Source organism: Cyprinodon tularosa, unplaced genomic scaffold, assembly GCF_016077235.1.
Source record: "Cyprinodon tularosa strain WSP-4 unplaced genomic scaffold, ASM1607723v1 ctg21, whole genome shotgun sequence".
Taxonomy (NCBI): domain Eukaryota; kingdom Metazoa; phylum Chordata; class Actinopteri; order Cyprinodontiformes; family Cyprinodontidae; genus Cyprinodon; species Cyprinodon tularosa.
In genome coordinates this window covers 783,859-803,286 of record NW_024038778.1, presented here as the reverse complement: position 1 = coordinate 803,286, position 19,428 = coordinate 783,859, and the positions used below count along the sequence as shown (strand labels likewise).

At 38.9% G+C, this 19,428-nt stretch overlaps 1 protein-coding gene across 2 annotated transcripts in view; it reads right to left on the bottom strand.

Annotated features, from left to right (window-relative positions):
* The window catches only part of LOC119783647 (protein sidekick-1-like), a 433,545-nt gene extending 415,846 nt beyond the window's left edge, over positions 1-17,699 (bottom strand). Inside the window, exon 1 of one of the 2 annotated variants that reach the window (XM_038285267.1) lies at positions 16,414-17,699. In XM_038285267.1, coding sequence (XP_038141195.1) covers positions 16,414-16,555 — 142 coding nt within the window. In that variant the 5' untranslated portion in view covers positions 16,556-17,699. The remainder of the gene's footprint in view (positions 1-16,413) is intronic. The other variant, XM_038285266.1, reaches the window with a different exon arrangement.
* Positions 17,700-19,428: the final 1,729 nt, after the last annotated feature.

Sequence of the window (19,428 nt, the reverse complement as noted above, 5' to 3'; positions counted from 1 at the left end):
AGGGCACTTCACAGTTGCAATGCTCATGGCACTAATACATACAAAAAAATACCCAGCAGCCAAGCCTATCTGGTGAACAAGTCACATAGCAGGAGTATTAGAAATGTAGGAAGGAAAATGGTCAAGTGTTATTTACCTTAGAAGCTTACATTTGCCTCTGAAACACAATATGATACACCGTGGCACATTAGGAATAAAGGTGACCTCGACTATCAGAACTCAGATTAATTTTATTTGTTGCCTAAACATACACAAACTTGAGGGCCTGCACCACTCTCCATAAGATGCATTCAACCATACCAAAAAAACTAAACCAAAAAAATTCAAGAACTGAAATTAGAAGACAAGTTGTAACAGATTAAAGAATTAAAAAAAAAACGACCTCTTATGAAAAACGGAAGTTGTATTGTATATTTGATTTGGGGCATATGAAACTTTTATTAAGGGGTCGATTTTATATCAAATGTTTTCCTCCTGGTGATTCATGAGCTATCTGGATCAAGAAAAGGTCAAATTGTCACTGGTATACTTGGTTTGTAGAGCATCAGCACAACTGAAGCACAGGCTCTTAGAAGAAAAGAAAAGCAGACAGGCTAGACCATCATTTGGCCACTTCAACCCATGATAAGACAGTGAATTATCAGATGCTAAATTTGGTGTGGCTTTGCTTTCTTCTAGCAGATGTTCAGTAGTTGCAGGACACTGGAATTGTCATTGAGACCTTGTTGTTTTTCCTAATTTGCAGTGTAGTGAGATGTCTAAAGATGTCTTGGTTTTTACATTATATATGCCCTACACTTTCATTCCAAACTTTGCCTTTTTCTTAACTATGTACCTGTGTTATGCACAGCCATTAGGTGGTGGGTTAAGGTCATTCCTTAACCACGTCTAGTTAAGGACTGGTAACAAGTCTTTTAAAGAATGACATTTGACATGCATACTTAAAACTTATAGAATTTCTAAGTGTAAATAATATCCTTTAGGCCTTCAAGTTACATTGTAAAACAGTATTTCATTGCACATGCAAAAAAAGATAAAATATTTCAATTAAAGCCAATGTAAAGAGGAGCTTTTTTTCTTTGAGGGCCATAGATTTGGACCTCATCCTTGAGAGATTGCCATTGAGTCAATGATTCGATGCAATCAGCTGGTTTTCCTTAGATACAACACTTTGAACCAATCTGACTGTATGATCTGGTTGAATTTACTCCGTAAAGTGCTTTGAGATGATGTGTTGTGAACTGGTGCTAAATAAATAAACTGAACTGAATTGAATAGACTTTTGCCAAGTTAAAAACAAACAGTGTTTGTTGTTGTTTCTGAATCACTAATCATCTTCAGACATCTTTCTTTGCAATAAGAAGTTGACATTCATTCTTCACAACCAAGAATGCTAGTTAGGGCTTAACATTTGAACTGAACTAACCATTTCCACAGATTAGCTGGTGCATCACTAATGTTTTGATCTATCTGACAATCTGACAGTTTTCTTTTTGGTTTTGGAGGTGATAAAAGTTGTTTACAACTACAGAGCCTCATTTCACCTGGTTTAATATATCCTGAAAGTATGCATGAAAAAAAAAAAAAAACTCACTTCATTCTCCTTGCCCAGGAAGATAAAGTAGGACAATACCCACCATAAACAAACAAAAAACATCAATGCATCAACTCATCTCAATAGACACGAAGGTCCAAAATCAAATCTACTTCCAATCCACCTGTGTGGCCCGCACCAATAGATTCTTGGTCCCTTATAGGGACACATGCAGGGCAAAATGATATCTGTGAAAATGACAAGAAACAGCAGTGGAATGATACAATGAGAACAAACAAACCAAAAGAAGACAGAGGTGCTGGGAGATTGTATTCCACTTTATTCTCATTTCAAATCTCAGAGGTGTTTCAACTTTTGAGGAAAATATAAAAAGATATATCTATTTTAAAAAGAGACTACTTTAAAAACATTATAGAGCCATATACTTTCCAGAAAATGCTGTTGGCAGTGAAATGTGCAGTCTACTATAGAAACTTTACCTTTTTCATCTTACAACAAAGAATCTTCCTTTTATTTTCCTGGTTTTATCTGAGACAGACACAAAGTAGTACAAGACTGGACAGTGGTAACAAAAAACACTCAGTTTTCCAAAAGTATTTTACATGGATTTCTATTCAGCCCTTTTCAATTTTCTACTAAAGTCCATTACCATAAATTAACACTTTTGAATTTCAATTTTTATATGACCTGACTGAGGTTCACCTAATTTAAAAGAATAATCTTCCAAATGTTTTAACAGTAAATGTAGGCCGTATAAGGTATAGAGTTGTTGAGGCAGAATACAATGCACTCCAAACTATTCAATGTTTAAAACACATCACATTTTTTGTCTGTCCTCATAAAATTCCAGTTTACTGACATTTTTACAGTTGAAATGGGGATTTGGAAAAAGGAGGTTGGAACAAGTCACTATATTTACAATAAGTTATAATAAAATATGTGACATCTAAATCACATATTTACATAAAAAATAATGTAGCAATGTTTTAGAGTGTTTGGGCATAGAGAAAGAAATGCACATGCAGCAATCTGTTTTGCAGACCCACAACAACCCACAGGTGATTATCATCCACTCACAGGCTGCAGGATCTCTATAGCTGCCACTTCATCAGCTGAGAGTGAACCTCAGATAGAATGTTAGCACTGGTCTGAAGCAGATGCTCACACATAACACAAAACTGGCAGTAACAATGTGTCGTTCTCAGCCCTGTCAAGACCTCTTTCTACTACCAGGTCAACGTAGGGATAACTAGCTGTAACACACACACCCACACACACACTTGCGTGCCGGGTGGCTGTGGAAATGTGGTGATTTGTTCCTCCTGACAGACAGGAAATAAGGGAGTCAACCAGGGACCTCACTTCCTTTTAGTACTGCCTAACCTGACATCTATCAGACAGCTGCACCACCCTTCACACAGAGACACACATATTCACACTGTCAGCACCTACCAGGTTACTTTCTTCACAACAGATACAGACACACACAAAGTGGTCATCATTGCTGGTTAAATCCTGTTTTTTTCTGTATGCAAGGGAGGCTCAGGGTGGCTACTATCTCCAAACATAATAAAGAACACCCTTAATCCTCTTGAGTACATTCATGTTTCTCTAAAGCAACATAGACGGTGCTGTACGCTTTATTATCTGCTGCCTTGTTGACTGTATTGCCATATTTTTAACCCATCTCTGCCTACAAAGGGGCACATGCTTATATAAATGAAACAAAAATGTAACTTCTATTTCCTTATAGAGACAAATTTACCAGCAGGTAAGATTTGACAACCCGACAGGTCCATGATTTAAGATTTAACAAATACATGACTTTCTAAATCACAGAGGGAAAGACGGTTGGAGCAGCGCTGTGAATCTGGACTGAAACTGAGCTGCCAGCTGTTTCACAGGAAAATAAAAGTTTACTTTGATTTTCCTAAAAACGATCACGCTGCTCACTGAGAAACTGAACACCAATCCATGCTTTACACCAGCTTGTTCCTACTCAAGGTCAGGATAGGGATGGTGCCCATCTCCAGCACTGCAGAGGTCAGAGACAGGGTAAAATCTAGGCAAGTCGCCAGCTGGCATAGGCTGCTATCAGATAACCATGAATAAAAATACCACATATAAACACTGTCAGTCAAACGTTTGGAAACACTTTTTCATTCAACTGATTAATAAAGTGAATAATAAAGTGTTTGGACACATTTTCTCTTAACAGAATATGAAACTGTATCTGATTTTTTGACACGTGGTAAATGTATGTATCTATATTCATCAAAATACAATTTTATACATTTACTTCCCTTCCTGAGGCTGCTTTGCGTCCCTAAAATGTTTTCATACAAAACTGAGCATTGCATGAGAAAGCTTTGGATGGCAGAATATCCTACTTGCAGTAAATCTCTGCATAGTCTAACTAATGGCATAATTATATGTTTTTAGTGTGCTGATGCAGAGATGTATCTCAAAGTTGCAGGACTCCGTCACATAAGGAATTCTATGGTCCAACTGCAAACCAGTAGATATTACAGCTGCCCCTGAAATAAGATTTTCCTAATTACTGAGAGTTAGCAGTGAGAAAGTGAGGTTTTACACTTCCTGGACTTCTGTCCTGAAGGATGTTCTTTAAAGGATAGAAGAAAGAGTGGTCAAGGTGGTGGCAGACATGCTATTTATAGAATGGGTTTTTCCAGTCAAATAATCCCTTCAACTATTTATAGTTCCTTTGAAATGATCAGGATCAAAATAGGCAGAGTGGAGCCTACCTATGCCATTTTATTGATCACTTAAAAACTCCTTTGTCACATCATTAGGACTTTCAAATTGCTTATCATCAACTGTGAAGCGAGGTAAAATAATCATTAATGGAGACTTTTAAAAGGCTGTGTAAAGAGAATTCCCAGGGGAACACAAAACTGCATTATAAGCTGTCTGTTTGCCAATATACCATATTTAGGATCAGAGTATTGTTACTGTTTAACTCCATTAAGAATATTTTAACTATGTGTTCTTATTCATTTAGCTTCCATAGCACAATCTGAAATGTTTGTAGCACAAACAAAAATAATTTTAGGTAGGTTCAAATAAATTAAATGCTGATACTTCACTGAACCTGCCACAAAGAGTTACACTGAGTGGAGCTGACGATCTTGCCAAGATGGCAGCCCTACTGCTCGACAGCACCAATAGACAATAGTTCAATGAGGCAATAATTATTGCCAAAAAAATAACTAATGTCTTAATTGCTCATTCTGTAATAACAAAAACGCGTATTTGAAGGTTATTGCAAACTCCCAAAAACTGTCTGCAAGATTTTATTCTCTGAAAATTTTTTTCTATCACTTCAATAGGTTTTAAAATGTGAAAAAATTAAGCTATTTTCTACCCTATGCCACTCCACTTGTGCTACATTTTACAGATACGTACTAGAAGTAGAAGAGTAGGCTTTGATTTTATGCAGTGATAGATTTATAGCTCTTTTTCTTCATGCATTTTATTAGAATTGCAGTAAATACAAAAAAAAAAAAAAAAATACTGTGATCATCAATCACTGGAGCTACAGAAATGCTGCCTCATCACAAAATATATGTTTAAAACTTATTTAGGGTTTTTACTCAAATTTGCCCATATTTATAGTCTTTATTTCCATCATCAATATAAACTCTGCAGGGCGATAATACAGCCATGGGACTGAATCCTGCTTTAACTATTTGCTGTGCATTCTGCAGCCATGTGTTATCAGCTGCTCAAAGACTGTAAAGACTTGGCTTATGTGTTTATTTCACTTTATGACCAGCTCCTGGCTGAAGAAATAACTGTTGGCATTTATATAGAAACATGTAAAGACCTGATTAGTAAAGCTACAGATAACTCAAAGAAGTTATCCCATACAGGGGCGTTGCTAGGCACAAAGCTTTACTGGGGCACTGGCCCCCTATCGTATATGCCCCTCCTGCCATACACAAATACAGACAAGCACACTGCCCCACCCTGATACATTTCTACCAAAATTACCAGTTGAGATATTAATGAGTGTAAGAGCATATTTGTTTTAACATACATGAACATTTTCAACATTGCAGCTATAAAAAATAAAACGTTTCCTTATACACATTCTAAAGTAATCATTAATTCCTAGGTTTCAGAGTTTTAGTTCAGGGGAAAGTTTAACTCAACATGAACTAAGTTTTTCTTTTATTTTTTGAGCATTAAAGTGTACCTCCTATTTTTCATTTTTGCAAAGCGGTCAATCACTAGACTCTGATTCAGCTTAGAAATTTCTTCCTTTTCAACTGATAAAATAGCAAGATGATGGAGCCTGTCTTGTCCCATTGTGCACCTCAGCCAAGTGTGGATCCTTCTCAACACACTGAATGACCTTTCACAACTCCAGCTGTTGACTGGGATTGTGAGGAGATCTGGATGACCTGCGTTAGTGTTGGGAACATGATGTTATCAAGCAAGTTGAAAACACACTGCATATCCTTGATGACAAGGCTTTCTTTTTTAACCAGGAAAAGCTTTCAAATCATTTTGAATTAAATGAAAGTTTTTTTTTACTCCAAATTTGTCCTGGGGATGGTGGGACAACTTCACTTGTTTAGGACCATCATGCTTTCCCCCTAAGTCACTAATGTCCCCTTCTTGTTTGTGGACGCTGGTTGTTGCTCCCTCATCACCTTCATGGTCCTGTCTCTCCTCTGTCTCTTGCCTGTCTGTCTCACCTCCTCCTCCCTTTCCTACTCCAGCACCTTCATTCTCATCCTCTACAGCAAAAAACGTAAATTTATATTTATGTAAATATCTATCATATTGCTTATAACGTTCCTAATGTAACTAGTTTGCTTAAATCACTAATTCATTACGGGACCTTACCTCCCTCTCTCTCATCTTGTTTTACTGCTTCCCTGTCTCTGCTTCGTGTGAGGAATTTCCTGATATCCATCTACAAACCAATGCAGTCATTTTCAGTTAGTAGCCTATAAATCATGTGGTTTCACTGGGAAAATAATAAAATTGACAGGTAAGAACCGTTACCAGAACTAAAAATGTGTCGCGGCCGCACAGTGTCCCATCCAACTCAGCTGAGAGCAGCGCGTTAGTTTACCTGCAGTTCATGCAGTGACATGCGCTGACGTGGGGGCGCTAATTCATCCTCAATTTGGAGTTAACGACACACTTGCTGCGCATTTGAGTAGAAATATACGTCTCCTCCTGTTGGAATTATCTAAATTGATGCATTAAAAAAATGTATCACTGTTGCAAATATTCATGAGATTTATACTGGGGCACAGCTCATTTATACTGGGGCACGTGCCCCAGTAAATGGGGTCTGGCGACGCCGATGATCCCATATTAGATTATCTTTTGTCTTCTGATGGTTAGAATTATCTAGTTGCCTCTAAATAGTTCACACTTAGTGGACATTTATAGAGAGAAGGCCACAAAGTAATTAATATAGTTTATTACCTTTTTTCTCACCCATCACTGTTAAATTCTCAATACAGGCCAAAGCAACAAGCTTTGCCAAGTTGGTTCTGTTCACACCCTCAGTCTGCGGAGCTCATAAATATGTTTAATGGTCTGGCTCTTTGGTATCAGTTGGCTCCACTAACAATCAGTAATATAAGTATAAAAAAAAAAAAACCTTTTGTGCTTTGCCTTGTTCTGAAACAGCGAGCGACCAGCAGCAGCAGCGAGAAAGCTGCAGGGAGCAGAGAAGTGAAAGGCACGCCCACTGTGCCTGCAGCGAGTGGAAACTGTGCTGCATTCACACATAATTCCCCACTGTGGCACAACAATGTAAATCATTGAAAACAGAGCACACTTACTCTGAAAAAAAAAATGTTCACTGCAAGCTCACAGATGACTATATAATTTCAGAAAAAATAAGTGATTGATGATGTGAAAAACCCTGGGTGTGAAAGGAAAACACCAGCATACTTGGTGCGTTTGGAGGTATATTTGCTTAGGCTTTGTTGTGCAGACATAAGAAACGGTCTTTGAGCATGAAAAAATGAAAAGCATGATGAAGGAAAAAAAAAAACAATTATTTTAACTGACAATCAGTGGCCAAGTTTTGAGCAGTTTGAAACAAATTTTTATAGTAGGAAGACAATAAAAGTTTTTTTGTTTTTGTTTTTTTTTTCAGATAAATTATTTTGCTTTTTTTTTCTGGGAGAGAATGAAAACAACAACTTCTGGATAATATAACAAAAACATGTAATAGTGAATTGGGGGTATATGAGGTAACCCACATTAACCCATATTGTCCTGATTTTTTTTATAATGTCTCTTTATGAGCAAAAATGGGCAAACTAGGGAGTTGAATTCTATCCAAAATGCCAAAAATATTATAAGCGTAAAGAAATTGCATGAATGGCATTAGAAATATATTATCCTACTGAAATGCATTAAAACAATCCATTCCCATGACACCACATAATAGAGTACCCATTACAGTGTCAGTATGAATATGTGAAAGATTAGATATATTAATAAGATACAAGTAAAAACATGCATAAACCTGATTTTCTAGGGAGGGTGTGTGCTATATTATGCTATAAGGGTCTTAATAATCTTTCTTAAACCATAAACCAATGCAGCGCTTTCCTGTATTTATGTTTTAATAATCTCTACCTTTTTGTTTGACTCTCTACATCTTTCTATTATTTTTCTCTCTTTGTTTGTAATTTTCTTTCTCCCTTCAATATTTACTATGTCAGTGGCAAGGGCATGAGGCGGTTTACCTTTTTTACCTATTTCTACCAGGGTTAGGAAAGTGCTGCCATCATCACGAGATTTGCTACGTTTAAAGGAGGCAGATATCCTTGTCTGCTTTGCAAGTGGTCAGTCGGCCCCACACATTAATCCTTGGGTCTGGCACCATTTTTCATCCCACTTTCTTCAGTCAATTTTGGCACTTAGAAGGTTGAGACATATTTCTGTGCATATCTGACTCAGCTTGAGGGTAACAGAGTATGATGCATGCGTTTTTTGACCAGCTTAGGGTAAGTTTGGTTTTGTACGTATGATTCCGCTTCATACAGTGACCTTCTGGTGGTAATGATTCTTGGTCTTAGCCCTTGTGCATATTTTTGTTATCTTTTGGTAGATCCTTATTCATTTCCCATCAAGAAAAAAACTTTTTGAGTCAATCAAAATATCATTAAACCTTAATAATCCTGGGGTATGGAAAATGTATGGCTTGGATTCTACATATGTACAATCTTTCCATAAGCATACTATGACATGAAAAAGCCATGACATACAAGGAAGATCCTCCAGAAGTTCTGAATGAGTGTCATTCTAGGGAGGGCATTAAGGTGGAAGTCATTAAAAGGTTGTGCTGCATGAATAATGATAATCAGTCAGATGCACTTTCTGATTCCCCCCATCTCTTCATTACAGCACGGTTAAGCTAATTTCCACATCCACTTTAACTGTTGGACACTGATGAGAGGAAAGGATTTCTGTGTGTATGTGTGTGTGTTTGGGTGTGTGTGTGTGTGTGTGTGTTCTTGCTAGTCTATTTGATTTGGGTTTTGAAGTCAAGCAAAGAAACTTTCTCAGCTCACAGACCTAACCATCCAAGTGTCCTTTTGTGTGACCTCAATTCACTTAAGCATGTCCAGCAGACCAATCAGCACAGAGCTCCGACTGAGCCAAGCCAATGGCATGCTTCATATCAAACCTAATCACACACACTGAAAGATCAACAAAGTGGGTCGGCATTTCTCTGAAAGTCTCCCTCAAGGATAATATGGAAAGACAGGGTAGCTTCAAAGCCAATAAAAAATTTAACTCTAATAAGAATCCCCAAATCCTAAACATATTTCTTTATTAGATATAAATAATCTCACTCATTGAACAGAAGAGGGTACTTGGGCCTCTTTTTTCCAGTCAGGTTTGACATGTGTAGCAACTGTGATAACTATCCATATTTTCTCATTATGCTTTTTAACAAAGACCATTAGGACTGGGTGAAAAACTCGATTTAATCGATTTTGGATCGATTCCTTTAAATCTTTGAAAAAACTGATGTGTAGGGAACGAGATCAATTAATTTTAATGTGACGTGCGTGACATTCACATTCAAATGAGCAGGCGTGTGCAAATACCGACGCAGGTAACACACCGCTCAGCAAGCTGTCCCAACTGAAGTCTGATGCCTGGAACTATTTTGGATTTAAAACAATTAAAGATAATGTGCTGGATAAAACAAAGGGGGTTAGCAAGTTCTGTAAAGGGGAGTTCAGTTATTGTAGAATTGCAACAAATCTCAGAAATCACTTGACTAGATATTTATGCTATAGCCTACTAACATCTGATAACAAACCTTCCGTAGCTAAACATAAAAACTGTGGGACTCGATAGCATTACTAGCTGATTCTCTAAGGGCAATTAAGATACCAGAGGCCATTGCAACTTTTGTGTGCACTCTCTAGTGGAAAATGAAGGCTTCAAGCAGCTTGTTCGTGTGCTCAAACTACACCTATGTTATGGTGCAGCGTAAATATCTCACTAAAAAGGGTATCCCCATCATGTACACCCGAGTAAAAGACGACATCCAAATGAAAATGCATTTAGCAGAGAGAGCGACACATGGACGGCGATGTCAATGCACTCTAACATGGCAGTGACTTCCCACTAAATGGATGAGTGGTGCCTCGCATCGTCCTGCAAGCTGCAGCACATGCAAAGCTGCAAATATTGCCAATAGGTTGATGGAAGCCGTAAACAAATGGGGCCTGAGCAGCAAACACCCTGTAGTTGTTACAGACAATATGTTTTGTGCTCATGCATGTCTGCTGCTTTGCCCACACACTGACCTTTGCCTCAAAGTTCTTAAGATCCCCAATACATAGATCCAAAATATATGAGTATTTTGAAACACAGTCGAACCACTTTCAGGATTGTAAAAACATCGAATCGATTAGAATGGAATCAAAATGAATCGATTCAGAACTGTATGAATCAAAATCAAATAGTTTCAGGACTTGGGCCAAAATACCCAGCCCTATACCTAAGGTACATTCATTCACTCATGCACACCACATCCACAAAGTCATCACTGAGAATAACATAATGATATAATAATAGCAATAATAATTCAAATAACATTCAGATTTCCAACCTCAGAGACGTACTTAACTGGAATGCCTCTGAGAGACACAATTAGAACTCAGAAAGTTTGGGCAATATCACCAGACACCGTCCCAGATTCAATATGTCTACCACTTGCATCAATATTAGTGAACTCTTACATTGATCGTTTCTTGCAGTTATTTATGTGAGTTTCTGTCAGTCACTTCCTACTTTTTCACTATAAAGCTGTCTATATGCATATATTGCCTCGCAGAACTTGTGTTGTGAATTATTGTTGTAACTGTGGCCATACTGGTCTTATATACGAACAATGAGGAAAAGTAGCCTGCATGTTATTTTCTGACTTTTAGATGAAAAAAAGAAACTGGAATGCCATTGACTCGTAGATGACATCACACTGTCATCTTTGTTTTTAGGTTCGGAGATAAATTAAACGCAGCATAAGGCTAGTTTATGTTGAACATAAGGTTGGGCACCAGATTTTCTTGCAAATAATTAAAAAAAATAAAATGTATCATCTCCCCACTACACAGCTATTTAGTACCGTGTTAATCTGTTGCAAATTCAATTAAAAAAAAGTTAAAGGCTGTAATGTGATAAACTGTGGATAAGTGTAAGGGCGTATGAACATTGTTGAAAGGCAAATGTAGTTTTTCATCTAACATCTGGACTATTAAAGACAAAGCCGCTCAGAGATGTTGAATATGCATAATATTTGAAAACTAACAATGGCCTTTCCCACACTGAAGACCAGGATGGTGCCGTCTGATTCCGTTCTGGAGACGGGAATAAGTCAAACAGCTGTGGAGCAGATCCCACTCTGTGGCATTCAGGCAGCATGGTGGTGGTGGTGGGGGGAGGGGGGGGTGTATGAATAAAGAAAAGGGTGGAGAGGTGAGCAGATGAGTGGTGGAGAGGAAAAGGGGCAGCAGGGAGACAGCAAAATGCTGCCGTCACTTAACTCTAAAATGAAAGATCGATGAGCTTATTTAAATGTGCTCCCAGAGACGAGGAGTTGGCTCATATAAACCCTCACATTTATGAGGAGGGGTGTGGGCATCGATTGGCTGTGAGAAAAGGGTAGATGGAGCAAGAGAGGCAGAAGGGTAGGTGGGAGGTGAGAGGATCAGGAGGATCAACCTTGCCTCATGAATTTCATCTCTCTCCTACTAAAATGAAGCGCCCTAATAAATTTGTGATGGAGGAGTCAGAACCTGAAAAATCTACAGCCTTCAATTGGTCATTTGGCACTCCTTATCAAATCGATAGTCCAACTTCCACCCAGGCCTGCCTCGTCCCAAATCTGTTTCACTAATTTTCAATTCAACCCCCCACCCACGCTCCTAACCACAATCCTTTCAGCCAAGACAGCTGGGAGGAGTTGGGGGGGGATTTGAGAGTGGGAAAAGTGGGAGGCGTGGGGACTTGGGTGCTGGTGGTGAGACCTTGACATTAATGGGAGGATTGAAGAAGCTGACTCTGCAGCCACACGAGAAAGAAGCAAGCAGGGGGAATACAGGCAAACTGTGACAAGAGGGAAAAGGAGGAGGAAGAGAGCAAGTTTTGACACACACACTAAGGTGTTGTCATATAATCATCATCATCGATTGAACTGCAGGCACAGCTTTCTGAGTGACAGCGATGGTGTACCGCATTCCCACCTCTCACAATCACTCTCTCCCTCCTAGACATCCACAGTCTCCTTTAGACAGGGCGCAAATTCTCCAGGTTTCCAGAATCAGCACACCCCCACTTCTCCTTCACAGACATTCCTCACCCCCCACACTTTCTGCTCCGCACAGCCCCAAAAAAAGTCTCAGCTTCCCTCTCTACCCCCACCGCACCATCTGTGACCCACAAAAAAAGCGTACGTCGACACCCAACCTGACCTTTTCTGTGCTTTTGTTTCTGCCACTCTGAAACAGTCCCACAGGGTACGTGCACAAATACACAGAAACCTATAGGCTTGCATGCGTCAAAAGCTGCAAGGGAAAAAAAAAAAAACAACACACTTACATATGAAGCATGGCAGCTCAGTATTTCCAGCTTTGGTGAGAAATCAATATCTCATCATATTTGACTTCTGCTCTGTAGTCATACTCAACAGTTGCCACAGTCTGTAGCCATAGGCCTTACATACTAATACCTTCACCTGCCAGAGCAGCAGGGTCAGCTATGGACTGGCATAGAAGGTAGCTTACATTAATATGTTGTGTCTGCATGTGTTTAATTGTTGCTGCATTTGTAAGCTTCACTGCCAAATCAGCTGCTCTAAATTAAGCAGGTCGCTGATTAGAGCGGGATTACCAGAGACCAGACACTATTTGGAGAGCCAGTGAAAGAACCCGCTGGGAAATTGGGTTAGTAGGGGGGCCATAAATGTGGAACCTTTACATATTAAATCCACTTCAGCCCCATATATGACAACTGATTACATGATTTTTTTTTTTTATCTAATAACACCAACATGACATTTTCCTTGCGATCTCTGTGCGCATTTGCACTAGTGGAAAAGTTAAAAAGTGGAATTTCTATGAACTGCCACTGGTGGTTGTTATATTCTTTGAAACTAAACAACGTCACATTTGTGAGGAGCGTCGACTAAACAACAAGTGAGACTGGGATGTATTCTAAAGGCTGTCTTTATAGAAGCCAAATTCAAATTATGCCATCCACCCATTTTCTGTCCCACTTATCCCTACTGGGGTCGCGAGGGTTGCTGGTGCCTATCTCCAGCTGTCTACGGGCGAGAGGCGGGCTACACCCTGGACAGGTGGCCAGTTTATCGCAGTCAAATTATGCCATCTTAAGAAAAAAGAGGTAGTCGTAAGGTTCACGAACAGTATACATTAGGTATGGAAACAAATAAAAGTTTACTTACAATTAATTGTTCAATACTGGTTTATTATATTAATATTTCTTTGATTCAATAAACTGATAACATCTGCTTAGATAGCAGATAGTCAGTGTTCACCATGCAGAAGAGGGCACCACTGTTCACCAATAGGCAGAGTAAGGCCGATAGTTGTCATGCCAAGAGGATCGGAATCAGCCATCCATTTTCCATCACGCTTTATCCCAACTGGGGTTTTCGAGGTGGTGCGGTCTATGGGCGAGAGGCAGGGTACACCCTGGAGAGTTTACCAGTCCATCGCAGGGCAACGAAGAGACAAACAGGAAAAACAACCATTTACACACACACTCACAATTAAGGAGAATTAAGAGAAGTAAATTAACATAACAGTCATGTTTTTGGACTGTAGGAGGAAGCCGGAGTACCCGGAGAGAACTCACACATGCACAGGAGAGAACATGCAAACTCCATGCAGAAAGACACTGGGTCGGGAATCGACTCAAATGACCAGCGTAGAATCGGAACCAAAATCGCTTAAAAAAGTTTTTGGTTCCGATCCGATTCCTCGTTTAGAATCCGATATCAATCCTTGGTAAAGATGAAGGATCATAAAATTTTACATGATTTATTTCTAACCAGATTTCTGTCTTAATGAAATAATCTGAACTCAATTAATTTTACTTCCTTGAACATTAGACTTTTTTTTATAAAAAACGGAAAACACAATTATGCATATCCAGTTTTGGATGCTGCAGGTACTTATGCAACACAAGACATTTTTATTATTTTATTTTCCTGCAGTGAAGTGCTAGCCTGTTCATTTTACATTTCTATATCCGAGTATTTATTCATGTTAGCTGTAAGTTTGCTAGTCTAAGTGTTCACCTGATCACCATAACAAACTCCTTGTTTGAGTTAAACCCTGTTTCACAACAAAGCATTTGTGATTTTGAGAAAAAGACTATATGAATAAGCACAGTAAATTGTGAGGGTTTTTGTGAGTTAATACAATTAATTGACCCAAGTTTTAAAAGTCCTCTGAGAGCCTTAACCACAATCAGCTGTTTAGAAGCACAGCTAACAGCACAAAGTGTCACTAGCACCACCAGTTGTTGGATAACAGTAAAACCAGAGAACAGTTTTACACTTACTGTCCACTTCATTGACCCGAAGGGGCAGGTAATTGGTTAATGGCCTGTACTTACATAGCGCCCGTTCAAGTCAGGGGACTCAGCTTTGCGCTATATGCAGTCTATTCACCCATTCAAACACCTACACACACTAAAGGTGGCAAGCTACACTGAAGCCATAGCTGGGGCACACTGAGGCTGGTGTGCACAGGTGTGCTGTTTGCAGCATATTGTAAATATATGTAGCCCTTTGCGTTATTGAAAGATAATCTTCACACAAGAAGAAGCTTGGGATTTTAAGAAAACGGACACATCAATTATTTGTTATAAAATCGATAAAATCTGCCAACTTAACAATAACTCATTAATCAAAAACTTGCATCCTTATTAGAAATCCAACCAATTTTTTGTGCTTGTATTAGTAAATGCTGCCATCTTTGAGATAGTGCCTTTTTAAGCAGGGAGTGTTTTTTTTTTTTATATGCGCATGTCGGTGAGTTTCAAAGAACATGTGGACTAGAACTAGCATGTCAGAGAAATTAAATCATTTTTAACATTTCAGCTTGGGTCATGTTATTGGCTGTTGACTGTAAATAAAACTTTGTAATGCAGAAGTGTTAACAGAAGCAGGATCTCTGTAATTCACACAGGACCTACAACTAACTAGATAAGCATGATTCCTAAAATGTACTTTTTCATGCAAAAATTATTCAATTAAACTAATAATGGTACAATAAACATATCTGGGTCAAAATGTTTATACAGGGAGACACTAAAAGATCATGAAATCGTTGCTTTGGACTAAGGTTATTGTCAATGTTTTTGTTTCACAATTAATTGATTAATTTTGTGACAGACACAGTAAAGCATTTCCTTTACTTTCACTTAAAGCTCTTTTCTATAACAGCCTACCTGATAAAACCCCTAAATGTTTCAAAGACTCATCGTTTCGGTGGCCTATATCCACCATTGACACAAATTTCTGGAGACGCCCCTGCACACATTCACCTTATTTATTTCTCTGCAACAGTATTTGTAACAACTGATTTTGTTAAATACATTTTGCAACATTAAAAAAAAAAAACTTTGTGTAATTTAATGTAATTTCATGTCATAGATGCACTGCAGCCTTCATACACATGCCCACTTATGGTGGCTGAATCTTGCTGTGGGTGGCATCTTCCTCAGAAGGAAAAAGGAAAACTCTTCATAATTGCTGGGAGGAAAACTTGCTTGAGATTCTCCTGCCAGCTGCACATAGACCCTAAGCATACTGGGATGGTTTCAATCAAAACATGCTGTTATATTTAACCCACCCCTGTCCAAAATTCAGTTGAAAAACTAGGGGGACCAGTTAGAGCTATTTTGCAAAGAATACTTGATATTTGCAAAGTCAGGGAAAGACATTCCCAGAGACATGTAGCTGTAACTGCAGCAAATATCACCAAAAATAAAGCATACTATTCCTACAGCTTCACAATGTTAAACCTAACGCTGCACAATCACATAAAATCTCCCCAAAATAAGATGAATGTATAGCTGCTAATTTTGTTTATTTGTCTTCTTCTAAAACACACCCCCATTCTAATTTGAATGAATCATTCTTTTTTTCCTTGAATAAAGGATTGCTGAATATGATGGAATCATATTCAGGAATGTGTTTGTTAATAGATGCTTTCTAACATGTTATTAACTCAATGAAACATTGCTGAGATGGTAATTATCTTTTGATGGATTCGGATGTCTTGGGAACTCAGCTGTCTTACCTTGGCCGTGCAACATGTGGCAGTTGCAGAGGAAAAGGATCATCAGGCAAAGAGGCAGACTTCCAGTCCGGGCTGTCCCGATCCTGGATCCCATCTTCATCCGCCGGTTCCGGGATCTCTCACGCATACCTCCCGGTTTCATCCTTGCGCGTAAAAGCAGTGGATAAACCTGCGGATCGCTGGTGCCGCTCTGCGCTGAGGTGAAATCAGAGCGCAGGAGGAGGAGGGAAGCCTCGGTGCTTCGCAGGCTGGAAGGGAAGATCAGGATCCAAGAGTTTCCCCGCTCGCTTTGAGCTCCGATCACACACTTCCAAGGCACAACACTAATCTCATCCAGTCATCTCTCACTGCGATCCAGAGAAATCCACCATGTCTGATTTGTTTTTGCTTCCTTTTTGGATTGATGAGCAGAAAAATTAATACATTTAAGTGTGTTTATCCGCTTATTCTCTGCAACAGACCTCAAATCCCAGCTTGTTTTGATGCCTTTTGCTAAGGATTTATTGTCCTGTGGATCATTTAACTGTTCAGAGATGAGATAAAACGCCCCAACTATCCATCCATGATCCCCTTCCTAAAACCAACCAAAAAATAACATCAATCTACTAATTGATTCTGTAAATAACACGGGATTTATCCTGCGTAATTTATTGGGAAACGGCTCTTTTTAATCCTAGGATCGACTCTGATTTTTCTCTTTTTTTTTTTTTTGCAGTCTGACTTTAACCCGAGTAGTAGATGATATCCACTCTTCCAGAGGAGGGACTCCTTTCTCCTATTTCACTTGTCGCGCCGTGATGCGACAGCAGCTCGTATTACTCAGGGAAAACAGAAGACACAACAGGTTCAATGACAAAATAACTAAGTGTAACTCTTCTCACAACGAAAGAATAGGAGGTTTACGCACAAATTAAATGTTTTAAAACGCAAAGCGTTAGAAAGTAGTGGGTCTGAACGCTGCTGCGACGCCGGTGGAGTCGCTTTTTTTGTTTGTTTCCTTCAACGGCTTCCGAGGAAAGTTCAAATACGTTTGAATTATTCTCGTCCTTTCTTACTCACTGGTTGTTTCCCTCAGTGAAGCAAGTTTTCCTCCGCCTTTTCTTTTTTTTTTTTGCCCTGTTTGCTTTGAGGAGACCGTCTGGAGCGATGCGTCTCGCGCTACTGAACACCTGCCACGCGCTCCGCTCTCCTCCGCTTTAAGAGAGGAAGGCGCGCGGAGAGAGAGAGAGAGGGATACAGGAAGAAAGGCAATTAGACCACTAACACACGTTCATTATTGAAACCTGCTTTTTATGTCTCTACCATCGCGGTTGTGGCTTATTTTTTTTTTTTGGTTCCTTTTTTGTTTTTCTTGGCGTTTTCAAAACTCCTAAACTGAAACTTTTATTTAATTTCCTCCGCGCCCTCTGGTTGGCTGAGAGTCTTTTTATAGGCTGCTGTGATTAGATAGAGTAAAGAAGAGGGTGGGGACTAAATCCTGCACAGAGAGGGTAGTGGACGGCGCCCCCAAGCCTCCAAATGCCCCAACATAGAAGGTAGTATTGGATTAGGAGCTCATAGCACTGAAATAAAGGACAGTTTTCCTGTACGTATCTCAAAGTAAACTGTGGCATCCTGTATCAGATAAATATTTATACAGCTATAAATTATTAAAATACCATAAGGTTTAAAACTAATACTATTGAACCTGTTTTTTTTTTGTTTTTTTTTACTATTTATTTTTTTGGAATATTTGCATTAAGGTCTGATAAGAACATGATTCAGTTTAGTGTCTCTCTTGAATAAAGACTGCAACTCAGGCTGCAGTTGCTTAGGGGCCCCGACCTCTTAGGGGCCCTGTCACTGACATCTGGGTGGCCCCTTACACAATTGCAATTGTGGACTAGGACGTCTCTTTGCAGATAAGGGTGCAAAAAGTTCATTTTAAACCCACCTGGCACTAGATTGACTGACTGGGCCGTATTTATACGCCAACACATGGCAGATTTCAACATGATGGTGAGCCGTTTAAACACGACACCAATAGCAAAGCAGACAGTGGTACTTTTAATTACTATTTCAATAACTGTGTATAGTTCATTAGCCGGCTGGTAAAAAATACACTCATGTAATATGTTTCAAACCACAATAAAGATCTTAAAAGAAGGATGTATTTCAGTATTTTATTTTTTAAAATAAGACTTGGAATTATGGGTAATCCAGAAAGTAGATTATAACCATAACCGTTAAGTACAATGTGTTAGCGATGATGGATACCCAAAAGAGGTACTTAAAGGGATTCCAGAAAAGAAAAAGCAAAGAAGAGCTGCTGGAAGAACGGAAAAAAATTCCCAAAATAGGTGGACATTGCTGCTACAGTGAGTAAAGATTGCAACCAGGAGATTAATGGAGAGAGCGTGGGTGAGGAGGGGGCTGTGAAACTCAAGGTAGCCCGATAAGACTCATTTTACAGCAGAATATACTAAAGTATATATATATGTAAGTAGAATGATGAAGTGTATGTATGGGGAACATTTTGGGTCGGTTGTCTACGGCAGGGGCACAATGTTGCACTTTATATGGGGCCCACCCGGATAACGTTGCTTACGGGCCAATTGTAGTGTCGTTACGCCATTGCATGCTTATAAACATTTTAATAATAAATATTCATATTTTATTCAAAGATTTTTGATTTCAGAATTTGTTTAATAATTGTGTTCTGCAGACAACTCTTAAAAAATACAAACAGTAACACCATTATAGATTTTCTTTCCTAGAGTTTTTTTTTTTTTTGTACAGGGTACATTAAAATTAGTTATTTCTTCCATTTGTGTCTTTGTGAGAAACTTGTGTCAACTTTTTAGACAAGAATGTCCTTTTTCTGATCAAGCTTGTAGTTAGAGTGGCACATAGACGGACTGATCCAGTTTTGCAGCTGAAGGACTACTGTCCACTCTTTCTCACTCTGCTTTTATCCGACTACTCTCCATATATGCATTATCTGCAATTACTGCTGCCATTAACCTTGTGTTCACT